At 37.6% G+C, this 13,230-nt stretch overlaps 1 protein-coding gene across 4 annotated transcripts in view; it reads right to left on the bottom strand.

Moving 5' to 3' along the window:
- EGF (epidermal growth factor) overlaps positions 1–13,230 on the bottom strand; it is a 107,163-nt gene that overhangs the window by 8,631 nt on the left and 85,302 nt on the right. For 2 of the 4 annotated variants that reach the window (XR_003795541.1, XR_003795540.1), the window contains exons 22-24: positions 12,370–12,487; positions 9,510–9,615; positions 7,286–7,549 (exon numbers count right to left, since the gene is read on the bottom strand). Coding sequence is in view for 1 of the 4 variants with exons in the window: in XM_029234889.1 (XP_029090722.1) it covers positions 7,467–7,549; positions 9,510–9,615; positions 12,370–12,487 (307 nt within the window). In the remaining 3 variants the exon portion in view is untranslated. Of the gene's footprint in view, positions 1–6,465; positions 7,550–8,534; positions 8,671–9,509; positions 9,616–12,369; positions 12,488–13,230 lie in introns of those variants that run through there. The other 2 variants (XR_003795542.1, XM_029234889.1) reach the window with 2 other exon arrangements.

Genomic DNA, 13,230 nt, shown 5'->3' with positions numbered 1-13,230 from the left:
TAACCATGATGACCAACTGTAACACAAAAACATACAAGGGGGCTTCCCTGGTGGCACAGTGGTTGAGAGTCCGCCTGCCGATGCAGGGGACACGGGTTCGTGCCCCGGTCCGGGAAGATCCCACATGCCTCAGAGTGGCTGGGCCCGTGAGCCATGGCAACTGAGCCTGCGCGTCCGGAGAGGCCACAAGAGTGAGAGGCCCACGTAACGCAAAAAAAAAAAAAAAAAAAAAACATACAAGGAGGAAATTCTGGGAAACAGTTCCAGTTTACCCAGTTGATACAATGCAAAGCTACCAAATATGTAATGTTTAGTATTTTCCTTGTGGGAAGAATTTTAAATTTTTAAATTTCTTTAATGGGTTTAAAACTATTTCTTTCTCTGAAAGTTTGGTAAGCTGATTTTTTTTTTCCCTAGGCAATTGTCCATTTGGCCTAAATTTAAAATTTTATTGTCAAAGTTATTCATACTATTTTCTTATTTTTTTAAATCATGACCATGTCTATAGTTTTATGCTCTTTTCATCCATAACATTATATAGTTGTTCATTATTTTTTCCCGATTAATTTTGTCATAAATTTGTTAAATTTTTTTCAAACAATTAACTTTTGGCTTTTTAAATTTTCTTATATTTTTTCTTTATTTCATTAATTTCTGCTTTTTATGATATCTTTGCTTATACTTTCTTTGGATTTATTCTACTTTTTAAAAATTTCTTCAGTTGGGTGCTTCTCAACTCACTGACTTTCAGGCTTTTTTCCTATATAAGATATAAAGGTTTAAAATTCCCTCTAAATGTCAGTTTAGTTATACACCATAAATTGTGGTATACAGAATTTTCACAATTGTTCAGTTCCATTATGATTATGGTTTCATCTTTCACCTGTAAGTTATTTAGGAGTGCTTTTGTAATTTCCAAGCACTCTCATTATCACTTATCATTTAACTCTAACTCAAGTTCATTATGGTCAGAGAATATGGTTTATACCACCACATTCATGTGGTCTTGTGAAACTTGCTGAAGATACATTATGGACTAGCAAATACTAACGTTCATGAATTTCTATGTGTACTATATATATCCAATTGGAAAAATTATAAAGTCTTCTATATCCTTACTAATTTGTCTCCTAAGTTTATTAACTACCAAAAGTAGTATGGTAAAATCTCCTACTGTGATAGTATTTTCTTCAATACTTCTTGTAAGTTGTCAATTTTTTGCTTTATATATTTGAGGCAGGATATTAACTGTACATGATTTTGGAATTATATTTCTGGCAAATTGAACATTTTATCATTATGAAGTAGTTTTTATCTCTAGTAATATATTTTATTATTCATCTTCACTTTCCTTCAGTTTTGGACATAATCTATCTTTAAGAATAAGTAAAATGGAAAGAATATCTGCCCCACTAACTTTATAGTTTGGGTGTGAGAATTAATGAGGTTGAATAAGATAATGAATACAAAAATCCTTATTAAATTACAAAGCACCATGCTACAGCTGAGACTAACACAACATTGTAAAGCAATTATACTTAAATAAAAAATAAAAAGACCTAAATCATTAAATAAATGAATGAATAAATAAATAAATAAAATAAAAAGCACAGTGCAAATGTATGATAGAACTCTGGAGAAAAATATTTTAATAACACAGATACAAAGGCTTTTTGACCCCAGTGCAAACTATCATATATACCCACATCTATGGGACTAGGTAGCTTAAATGAGATTTGGGTAGAAATGGTTTAAAAGCTCAGTCACAGCCCAGTCATTACCATAGTTTTTATTTTTTATTTATTTATTTGTGTGTGTGTGTGTGTGTGTGTGTGTTTTCAGTTTAATTTAGTTCAAAATATTTTCTAATTTCCCTTGAAACTTCCTGTTTGGGCCATAGGTGATTTATAAGTGTATTGTTCAATTTTAAATATTTAGGGATTTTCCTGGTATTTTTCTACCTTTGATTTCAAGTTTAATTTTTTTATAGTCATAGGACATCCTTTGTATGATATATAGTTGACCCTTGAGCAACAGTTTTGAGCTGCACAGGCCCACTTATATGAGGACTTTTTCCAATAAAGCATACTATATTACTACATCATTCATGGTTGGTTGAATTTACAGATACAGAACTTTTGATAAAGAGAAATGACCATGAAGTTGTATGTGGATTTTTGACTGTGTGAGGGGTCAGTGCCCCTAATCTCCTTGTTATTTAACGGTTAACTGTATATTTTTAAAAAATTGTTAAGGAAATTTGTGGCCCAGAATATAGTTTATATCAATGAATGTTCCATGACCACTTGAAAATAAGGTATATTCTACTGTTATTGGGTAGAGTGTTCTATAAATGTCAGGTTGATCAAGTTGGTTAATAGAGTTGTTCAGGTCTTCTATAGCCTTACTGATTTTCTGTGTACTAATTCTGTCAGTTACTGAGTGAGGAGTCTTGAAGTCTCCAAATATAATTGTGGATTTGTCTATTTCTCCTTTTAATTTCATTGGGGAAATGGTGTTTCCTTATCATTGAGGCAACAGGTATAAATACTAAAAGCAGGTAATGATAGTGAAAATTTGGAAAGTTGCTGTTGACAGAGATCAAGTGGTTCTGGAAGTCTAATTATACATTTTCTTACTGATCATTAGAAGCTACCACCTACATCATTTGTGCTGCTGTCTCCAGCTCTAACAAATTAATAAGTATTTAAAACTAATATCGACATTCTACAGTGTATTTCTGCTTGGCTTAGCAGCTGCCAACAAATATTAGAGAAATATCTCACTATAATATACAAAGTGTTATTCTTACAACACATGCGATATTTAATTACCATCTGAGATTTTTCAGCAGAAGCCTTATGATAGTTTCTCAAGGACCTCTTCTGCTTATAAGCTTCCTGCCTTTAAAAAATAGATAAAAACAAAAAAATGTTTTTCCCAGTTCTATCAAGGCACAGATAAGCTGCACAGTGTTGTCTCATACTAATAGAGTCATGAATTAATATTCTCATTAATTTCTTTATCCAATGCATAAAACTTGATGAATAACTGACCAACATGTCCCAATGTATATGTCTAAGGTAGTGATTTTAATGTAAAAATGAAATTGAATATTTAGTCTGTCTTGATATTTGTGCATAATGCCTCTTAAAATTTTGACCCAGGGGTTTAGGGTTCTGCTCTTTGCCCCATCTTCATGTGCAAATTGCCTGGATTAGAAGCGGAAAAAACAAGGTCACCATAATGTAAATTAATGCTATTAAAACAGTGGTCTCAGGAAAGGGCAAAATAATAACTATAATAATACCATTTAATTTTATGGTAAGCATTATGCTAAGTACTCTACACGCATTATTTCATGTAAAAATCACAACAGTCCTCTGACAACAGTAGTGTTTTTCTCCCCATTCTACAGATGAGAAAATTGAAGCTGAGAGAGATTAAGTAGTTTGAACAAGGTAACAAAGCTAGTTAAGTGACACAATGGGATTTGAATTCAGTTTTATTGACTTCAGAGACCATCTTCATAACCACTACATTCTGTATTGTCATTAAACGTACCCACAGCACCTCCTCTATCTGGAATCGATGCATCTGCACTCTGAGAATGCAGCTGAGAAGATTAAGGAAAAAATAAAAGGATGAAACATGTCAAAAGTTTAAGGGCTGTGACTTCCCTGGTGGCGCAGTGGTTAAGAATCCACCTGCCAATGCAGGGGACACAGGTTCGATCCCTGGTCTGGGAAGATCTCACATGCTAAGGAGCAACTAAGCCCGTGCGCCACAACTACTGAGCCCTCGTGCCACAACTACTGAAGCCCACGTGCCCTAGAGCCCGTGCGCCACAACTACTGAAGCCCGCACACTGCAACTACTGAAGCCCGCGTGCCTAGAGCCCGTGCTCTGCAATAAGAGAAGCCACTGCAATGAGAAGCCCACTCGCCACAACTAGAGAAAGCTCGCACACAGCAACGCAGCCAAAAATAAATAAATCTATATTAAAAAAAAGTTTAAGGGCTAAAACTCAAGTACTTTACACAGGAAATGTACTTAAGTTCTCCTTCAGTACTATACATGTACTCTTACTTTACTTACAGTGCTAACTTGCTTGGTAATCTGAATACCAAGTTTACAAAACAGAAGCAAGCGATAAGGAGCATCTATGGAAGGTAATTGATAGAGCCACGAGAGCTGACAGCTTAAAAGTTCATAAAAGTAATAAAAAAATAACAGGTTAAAGTATTTGGACTCAAGTTCTAAGGATCTCTGTAAGCGGCAAAGAAGCTCTGACTGTCACAAAACTGTAGCATTATATTATGCCTGGTGTGTAATGAAGTTCTTATGTCATCAAGAAAATGTGTAATTATGTGCAGAGTGTTTCATAGAGTGGTAGAAAGAGTGCTACCTTAAACTGATTTTTTTTAAAAAAGAATATTTGGTTTTTAAAGCAGTAAGGCCTTGATTACCTCAATACCTCAGTGGTAGAAATAAAACCTTAGTTTGTGTTGGTGTTGCTGTTACTTTAAGTTGGTTCATACAAAAGATGCCTCATTTTAGAGCTAAAGAAACCACGGTGCAAGCACCTGCCTCACTGTCCAAATGGCTCCCTAAAATTCTGAATAATACAGTTTTACTATACTTTATTATTTTGGCAGGTGAGTGGTACAAATGAAAAATAAGAACCCAAATAACTCAGGCATTAATCTGGGATTGACAACTCTTAGTTTAGAATGCACTCTGAAGGCTTAATTGTTGAGTCAGGCACATCATAATTTTCCTTCTGACCCACCAGAAATGGAAATTGAACTATGTCAGAGGGTCAAATATTCACTGTAGAGGAGAAAAAGTAGGAAATGACCACCAGCTAGGAAATTTTCCTGTTTGGTAATTTATGTGCTTCCTACAGTCTCTGGTTCAGATATGTGAGTGATTAACTAAGGATCCATGTCCATCACATTATTTTCCTACTGAGCTACGTTGTTGTAAGCATATGCTACTAGCGACAGAAACCCTGTCAAGTTCCAAACGGGAAAGAACTCTGCTTCAGGCGTGTCTGGAGTGAAACAGCTCAGGAGGAAACAATGCAGAGAGGGTTTCTCATTTAAGGATTTAAAAAAAAGAAGAAAGAAAAAGTAAACAACAACAACAAAATCTTGCCTGTCACAGCTGCTTAAGTTACCTCGATATTTTCCCTTTCTCCCAGCCTTTTTGTTGGTTTGTTTGTATGTTTTTAAATAATTTATTTAGTGTTTTTAACACATTTTCAGTGATCACACGATAATCATTTATTCACATGAAGAGGATGTCAGTTGGAAATCAAGGTTAATAGGTGGAACTGGAACCATACGGTTTCAAAAGAATAGAGTATGCTAAGCCCTCTATTAGGTGCTAGAAAAGAGGGCAGAATGCTCATGTTATGTAGCAGGTGACATTTAGTCCAATAGGATCACAATCAGGCACTGTGCACAATGAGACCATGAGATTTAGGAAATAAAAATATTTGATTTGCATTTTTTCCAAACTGAATATCTTAGATGAAAATGCTCTTTTAAAAAAAATAGATCCTTAAAGGAGGATATTTCTGGTAGAGACGTGGGAGCCTCAGCAAAGGAAAATACTCTTTCAGGGTGACTTGCTAAGGACACAAAGTGTGTTTTCTCTCTACTTTGACCAGGGAGACAGTGTTAGATCCTGATCAAGGACACAGGGTCCTAGTTTATGAGGTATCAGATTCACTGCACAGCTTGAAGATAACGGTTCAAAGATAATGCTATGTTATGGGCTATTGTGGTCTCATGTTATCGCTGGAATCCTAAAAGAGGTGCCAAAATACAAAAATGTAATCTAAACACTTAAAGCTTCCAAAATGTTCACTTTTGGAAGAAGAAAAAATATTCACACTTACAAATATAATTTTCCCATCATTGGGAGAATTATGGCTCCATTTTTTCTGAGGTCAGTTCACTCATTAGAAACAAAAGACAGATCTTCTGATCCTCCAGGTTATCAACTATCAATTAAAGCAAAACTGAATACAGAAAAATCTGAATTAACTCCGCCACAAAATCTTAACCAAAACTTCTAAGAAGTATCTCCTTGAAATGGGCTTCAATGCCTTTTCATGCTGACTTCTGGTGTAACCAAAGTCCAAGGAGTTCAAGAGAAAGGAAAGAAAAGATAAGCAAAAGGACTAGTTAATGCATAAACTGAATAATCCAAAGCCCCAAACAATCCACAGTTACAGTATTAGGTTGTGTAATTTGTAGTAACAATGTCTTGGCTGCAAGAATGATATTTAATTGGAACACTTTGTGAAATTTTACTTTATAACGTTAGAAAGATTTCAAATATGATTTTTTTTTGTAAAGTAACAATAGCAAGCTTAGAAAATCACTTTGCTTCAACTCTAACATCCCCTTAAACTATAATTTATTACTTAACCAGGTGTACGGTAAAATGTTTATGTTTAATGCTGATTTTATTTACATAAGTAGAAGAAATTGATTGCTGTCCAAAATTAAAATAAATCAGGCAATTTGCTTACAATCTCATGTGTTGAAAATAAGTAAAAATTCTGTGCAAACATACAAAGGGAGAATTTACCATTTTCATTAGAGAAAAAATTATGTGGGGGAAAGAATAGTAATGTCAGAAACACAGAAGTCTCTTGGGTAATGTTTTAAAAATTAAATGTTTTCATTCAAAGATTTTTAAAGAAAAAATAAGCCATCCAATTTGGAAGAAATCAGGTTCTAAGTTAGTACATTTTTCATTAATTTATCAAAATTCATTCTACAAAATTACCAGCATGGACCACACCAATGATAAGTTAAATGCCTACCGATGTATTATATCAATAACAATAATTTTAATATTCTAACCATTTCATAAAATTTAGCTAAATGTTCTGTCCAGATAAGAGAAATTACTTTATAACTGACCCAACCTGTATGATTGATGGTTTTAACCCCAAATATCTTCTGGGGTTGCAGGAAAAAAAAATCTGTCTGTATTGAATATTGAAGACAACACAGTTTACAAAGCACTACTTTCCCCGTTTTGGTTTCTAATGAGTTACCCAGTGATTCTCCAGGTCACTTTTACTTGAAAATCTGCAGTGAGACTGCTTGAAGGAAGAAGCAAAAGCACAATAGGTATTTGTCTCTGACGCTGAGTAGGTGATTAGTTGTAGAGATTGTAGAATGAAAATCTGTATTTTTCCTCTACTTTTTGAAATGAAGTATGACTATCCATCAATACAGTTTGTTCCTCTTGATCTTACTTTTAATTCCAGCTTTCACTGAGTCAGCTCCATTTGGTGTGGTGGATCTGGAGCTCTTTGTTGCCATAATGGGTAAGCTGATGGGAGGGAATGGGACTTCTCAACTCCCCCAGCAATGGGCCATGCCCCATAGGAGGGGAGATGAAAGCTACACTTCATTCTCTGGTGACTAGAGCCTTTATCACTGGATGATGAAACAGCATCCTTGTTCTGTGCCCATATACATCTGGGGCTCCTTTCTCCATGATGTTGGTTGCAATGACCCTATACAAGAGAAAAAAGACATTTCAGTATTCACATCACTCACAATGTCCAGCAAGACAGACCCTAATAGTAGTGGCTGGAGAGTAGACCTGAAATATGAGACACAAATGAACCCATTTTCAAACCATTCTGGACCCAATTTTTTTTAAATTAAAATAGTTTTGGTTAGTAAGATGATTCAAAGGACTGTGCTACCTGACATTGCTACTTAGCTTTCTCTGTGTACCTCCACTGTCCCCGTTTGGCCCATAAATGACTTGAGAACAGAGCTCGGGTTTTAAATGCACTTGCATTCCTATCCCCTAGCATGATACTCTGCACTTAACTTGCACCAGTTGATGTTGGCTGAGGTCAATGAATATGGTTCTGTGGAGGCACCACTAGTATAGCCTGTGGCTTAATGGGTTTTCCAGGGTAGAGAAAGAATTGGCTCACAGCCAATTTTGAGCTTTTATCTCATTTCCCACTCTACCTCCCCACCTCCAATCTCCACATGCACTTTCACAACAGGCATTTATGAGATGGCTGGACATGACTGGGGATATGATCACTCATATTGGGAGACAGGTGTTATGAGTAGCTCATAGAGAATGGGTCAAACTGTTTGCAATAGAATGAGTAAAAAGAGAGAGATTCTAATTTATTCCTGAGTATTCAGCTAACTGAGTCCTTAGTTCTTGTCTGAGTTTAACCATATTCTTTTAACTGTGCTACTGAATATCTTACAAAATTACATTATATATACCTCTAAAGGAGATTATTTTCATAACAAAGAATTATTTGCTTTTAGCTCCTCAAGAAAAAGTACTATGTAAAACAAGATATTCCATTACATTCAAAAAATGCTACTAATAACAACAAAAAACCACGCAACACTTGAAAATGCTAAATGTTTCCATTATCCCGATTAACAACACTTGTAATGATATATATACATATATATATAATATTTATTGTAGTTTTAATATTCAATTCTGAAGTATACCTTAATATCCAGAGCCTTCCTCGAATTAGGAAAGAAAGTTCTACTGAATTTGGGTTACGTGGCAACACATGTACGAGAGGGGGATTTGGAGTGAGTTTTTCAAAACAAGAAGCCTATGTTCTCTCTACGAGGAAGTCTGAGGAGAAGAGAATGGTAATAAGCATATTTATGAAGGACAAATATCAGAAAGTATAAGTGGGGCTGAAGCACCTCTCATTAGCAGAGGAACTGGTTTTGTTGGCTCAAAGTTTCTCTGAACCTTTCTGAAGGTTTATGATACAAAAAGCATATTCAACCTCGTCCTCTGAGTTAGGAAATACAACTATGATATCTGAGACCCAAGCCCAAGAAATTTATCTTAATACAACTCTTGACAAAAGTATTATGTCGAATCACACGTAACTCCATTTCTACTGGAAGCAGATTGAGTTCCAAAACAGCCTGAAAATGTGGGTTGATTTTACAGCCCCTCTCGCAGGGGTCTGGCTGGATTTCACAGACGGCCAGGCATCTGGTTGAGGGCTAGCTCCTGATAAGACTTAAATACTCCCAAATCCCTAGGAGAACCCCCAGATCAACTTAAATTCACAAGAATCCTTCCTTCCAAAACATGGAACACATTTTTTTGGAGCCACTTGCAATTTCACTGGAACCATACCTACAGCTGCCCATACAGATCCCGAACCCCAAGAATGACCTCAAAACCCAACCTAAATCAAAATAAGGAGTGACTCGTTGTGTGCTTGCTTAAGGGGACCTAGCAGACTGCTATGTGACCAGAGTTTTGAGTGAACGTGGTAACCTCAGGTAAACAGGAATCTAGTCTAAACATATTTCTCTAAAGTTCTATGGCATTCCAATACAGCCAGCTGCTCACACAGCTTATACAATTTCACTATTCACTGTTTCTGTGTGTAGATGAGACTTTTCACATTCAGGGAAACATTCACGATCCAGGGAAAGATAATCATTCACCAGGCTCCAGGGAAGAAAACTGGCCAACATCTGCCACCAGGCCGTCCTTGAGGGCTACAGGTTGACTCCCATTGCTGAAGTTCTGATGTTCCTCTATAACCACAAACTGCAGCAAACAAAAGGGAGAGAGAGGACATTGTTAAAATCCATAAATTATCTCAACATACGTTACATAAAATCTATGGCTTCATGTCCACCTCATAGAAGGTAAAAGCCAAAAGAAAAGGCCCTGTCAAATTTGTCTCTCTGGCTAATGAAAGATTCAGTTTTCAGTTAGAAAGCTTCTGTTACTCTCTATTAAAGCAACTAGCACTACCCATACATGAATCCACAAGTGTTCTAAGCATTGCCCACAGGCCAGACAAGTAATATCTCGCACATGTATGTGCTCCAACTTTTCAAATATGTGTGTGTGCTTAATTAGGAAAATTCACTTAAACGTGCTATCAAGTTCTGAATAATTTGGGCTCATTAGTGGGTAATAAGAACTAATAATGCAACTACTATTTTGCAGGGATCCATGAAATGTCTTTTCATGCTTGAACAGCTTGGGAACCAGAATTCTAAAAGGCAGGCTCAGAAAACAACATTATTTCTCTTCGGTCAACAAAATGATTGTTTTTGTCATTGTTTGTACTGTCCACATTCGATTGGGCACTTGCAATGCAGGCTAACCAGAGTTCACTGGCTCACATTCACACCAGATAGATTAGAGATTAAAGCAGATCAAAGATAAAAGGAGAGAAAAGAAGTGACCCCACGCCCCAGGATGAAGGAGGCAGTTTGGGGAAGTCCTTCCTTGCCAATCAGTAACCCAGCAGAGAGACTGCCCCAAGGTTCTTAACCAATGCTCTACTGGTTCAGAAACGTACCCTCCACATAATGAGCCCATAGCTGAGAAATACAATGAGGAAGAGAGAATAGAAAAAAATCTCCTTGGTCATATTCCTCCTTGAGAAAAGTATAGGAATAAAAATGAGTAGAGTCGATTAGGGAGAGAAATGTTGGTGAGAGAATGGTGGATCCTCTGAACACGTTTTCATTTTCTTATTTTCCACAACACTAATCACCCTTCTCCACCTCTTCCTCACTGATGGTCTCCCAAAGTAACTCATTGCAAAACTAATACATGACCCACTGTTTACGGGCACAGGCCCATTTTTCTGGCTCAAGTTAAAATCCAGCCCACTGCACTGCCAGTTTTCCAACCACATGCCTCTCTGCCAGAAGAACATAGGTTCCAGGATTCTGGCCTGGGCTGGGGAAGGCAGCTGATGGAACCAAATTTGTTTCTGCTGCTTCTCCTCCTAGCTTGGGCGCTCAGTTCTCTCCCAGTCGCACTGATACCTGCAGCAGCAGTTGGTGTCAATGACAGATCTGATGGCTGGGAGACTGAGCCTCTCACCACAGCCCTGAGACAGCATGCTGCTCATGACAGCAGCAAGTGTTTTTGATTTTTTAAGAAATAAGATACAGATTGTGTTTCTCCTTCTCTCCCATGATTTAAATAAGATGAACTAAACTTGCTACCCAAAACCTGAAGGAAGTACCATACAGGCTGACAATGAGATCTGGAAAATTAAAGAGTCCACAAGTCATGAAGCTTCAAAGAACTGAGGACATTCTATAACTAAGTCCACCCAGAACCACACACTTAGGGAATCTCCAGAGACAGGGGGGATCTTAGAGCTCATGTAATCCAAACGCCTTGGAGTCCTGATGAAGAAACAGGGGTTCAGTGACTTGCTGAAAATTAGCCAGCTGGTTAGAAGAGTAAAGCCAGAATTCACATTTCTTATTGTATTTCTGTACTCAAGTTCCACCAAAAAATAAGTATACGCTAAATGCCTACAACAAGCAGAGACAGATGGTCACTTGTTAGTCAAAAGCATAGCCACAGGAAAGCTGTTCTCTGAAATGCACATGAAGTAGAGGCTGGGGAGTGGGAGCAGTGGTGTGGGAAGGACCCCAAATGATGCCTTTGCCCCTTGACAACCTCTCCCTAATAGCCTTTTCCCTATGTGCCCACAGGTTTCAATTCCCCACGGACCTGCCATATAGTCCAGCCTCTTCCACAACATATACCACAAATGGTACCAACAACACACACGGAACCAGTCAAGTTATCTCTGACGGGATTCTGAAAATGGAAATTCCAGCAATTTCAAGAGAGCCTGTCCCAAGTCTGCCCTCTAGTGTTCTAAGATCAATTACTGAAATGGATGATCTATGAAGCATTTTGAACTTCGCAGTTACTATGCTTTTTGGAAAATATACAGGGCTGTCAGATAAAATACAGGATACCCAGTAAAATTTGAATTTAAAATTGAACTTTCAGTATTAGCATGAATTTAACTAGGTGTCCTGTATTTTTATTGGCTAAATCTGGCAACTGTTTTGCTGCTGAAGTTTAAGGACTTAAAATGTGTGTGAGAAAAGAAATTTTAACAAAATTAGCATAATCTTGGGTTTTTAAGGCATCCATCTGAAAGGGATCGCCGAAAAACGGGGAAAGACTTTCCACAAACACATAAAAAGCTAAGTTATAGCAAGAAAGTACATGCTAGAAAAAAGATCCCATAAATGTCTCGTGCATTACATTATGGCACTAGTTTAGCTTATCTGATTACTTTAATTTAGGACACAGTTCCCCCACCCTCACTGCCCACCCAGGACCTCCCACTTCTTGTGGTGTTAGGTAACATTAACACCAGCTGGAAGCTTTAATAGATTCCAGTCTCTCTGAACTCAGTGAAGAATGAGAAAAAAAAATGAACTGGGATTAACGTAAAGCTTTATTGCTTTACATTTCTTGCTTCATGTATTTAATTTCTTGCTTCATGTACTGTGGTCACATTACCCAAGGCTGGGGGTAAGAGGACATCCCAGCCTCCTCATCTACAGGCCTGGTACTGCTCACATCTCTGCTCGACTCTTCATAAGGATTCCTCGGATTTTTCGATAGCAGCTTCTGAGTCCTGCCATAGAGCCAAAATATCAGACAATCTCAAAACAAAATAAAACAGTAGCCTACTCAGTGATGGTCAAGGACAACTACTTTTGCTACTGAAATTTTGGTACTTAAAATGCATGGGAGAGAAGAAGTCTTAAGGAAACTAGGCGCCTAACTTTGGGTTTTAAGGCATCCTTACCTGCATTACTTTCCAGATGATGCTTCACTCTTTCCAAGGTACCGTGACAAGGGGTAGGAGGGCATGGGGTGGGCGGGAAGCCATGCATTCATTCATTCATTTATTCATGGACATATCGATTGAGTACTAACTATATCCTAGGCCCTGTCCTAGTACCGGAGACATAGGAATGGAAAAACAACACAACAAAATCTCTACCTAAATGGACTTAGAATTTGTGGGGAGGGGGTGCCCATGGAAATAGTACCACAGCAATTGTGTGACACAACTTCATTTTACAAGTGAAGCCAGTGGGATTGGAAGATAGTAGTGATGAACCCAAGGCACACAGCTACCAAGGGCAGCCCGGGAGCTGGGTCACAATGCTGTACCAACTACGTATCGGCACCTGCCGTCTACCTCTACAGCTGCAGTAGCTGCTGACCTTCAACACCCCCTGAAAGGAGTTCAGCGGGTAGATCAGGAATGAGGCACCCTGTGCTCTGCGAAAAACTGGCAGAACAGGTCTTTAGATAATTAGATATTCTCAGGCAAAGATTTTATGAGCCCAATTCTTGCATCTCCTTGTA

Source organism: Monodon monoceros, unplaced genomic scaffold (assembly GCF_005190385.1).
Source record: "Monodon monoceros isolate NGI ecotype Baffin Bay Population unplaced genomic scaffold, NGI_Narwhal_1 Super_Scaffold_20, whole genome shotgun sequence".
NCBI classification, from domain to species: domain Eukaryota; kingdom Metazoa; phylum Chordata; class Mammalia; order Artiodactyla; family Monodontidae; genus Monodon; species Monodon monoceros.
The sequence above is the reverse complement of the archived record's forward strand: the minus strand, read 5'-3'. Positions and strand labels throughout refer to the sequence as shown.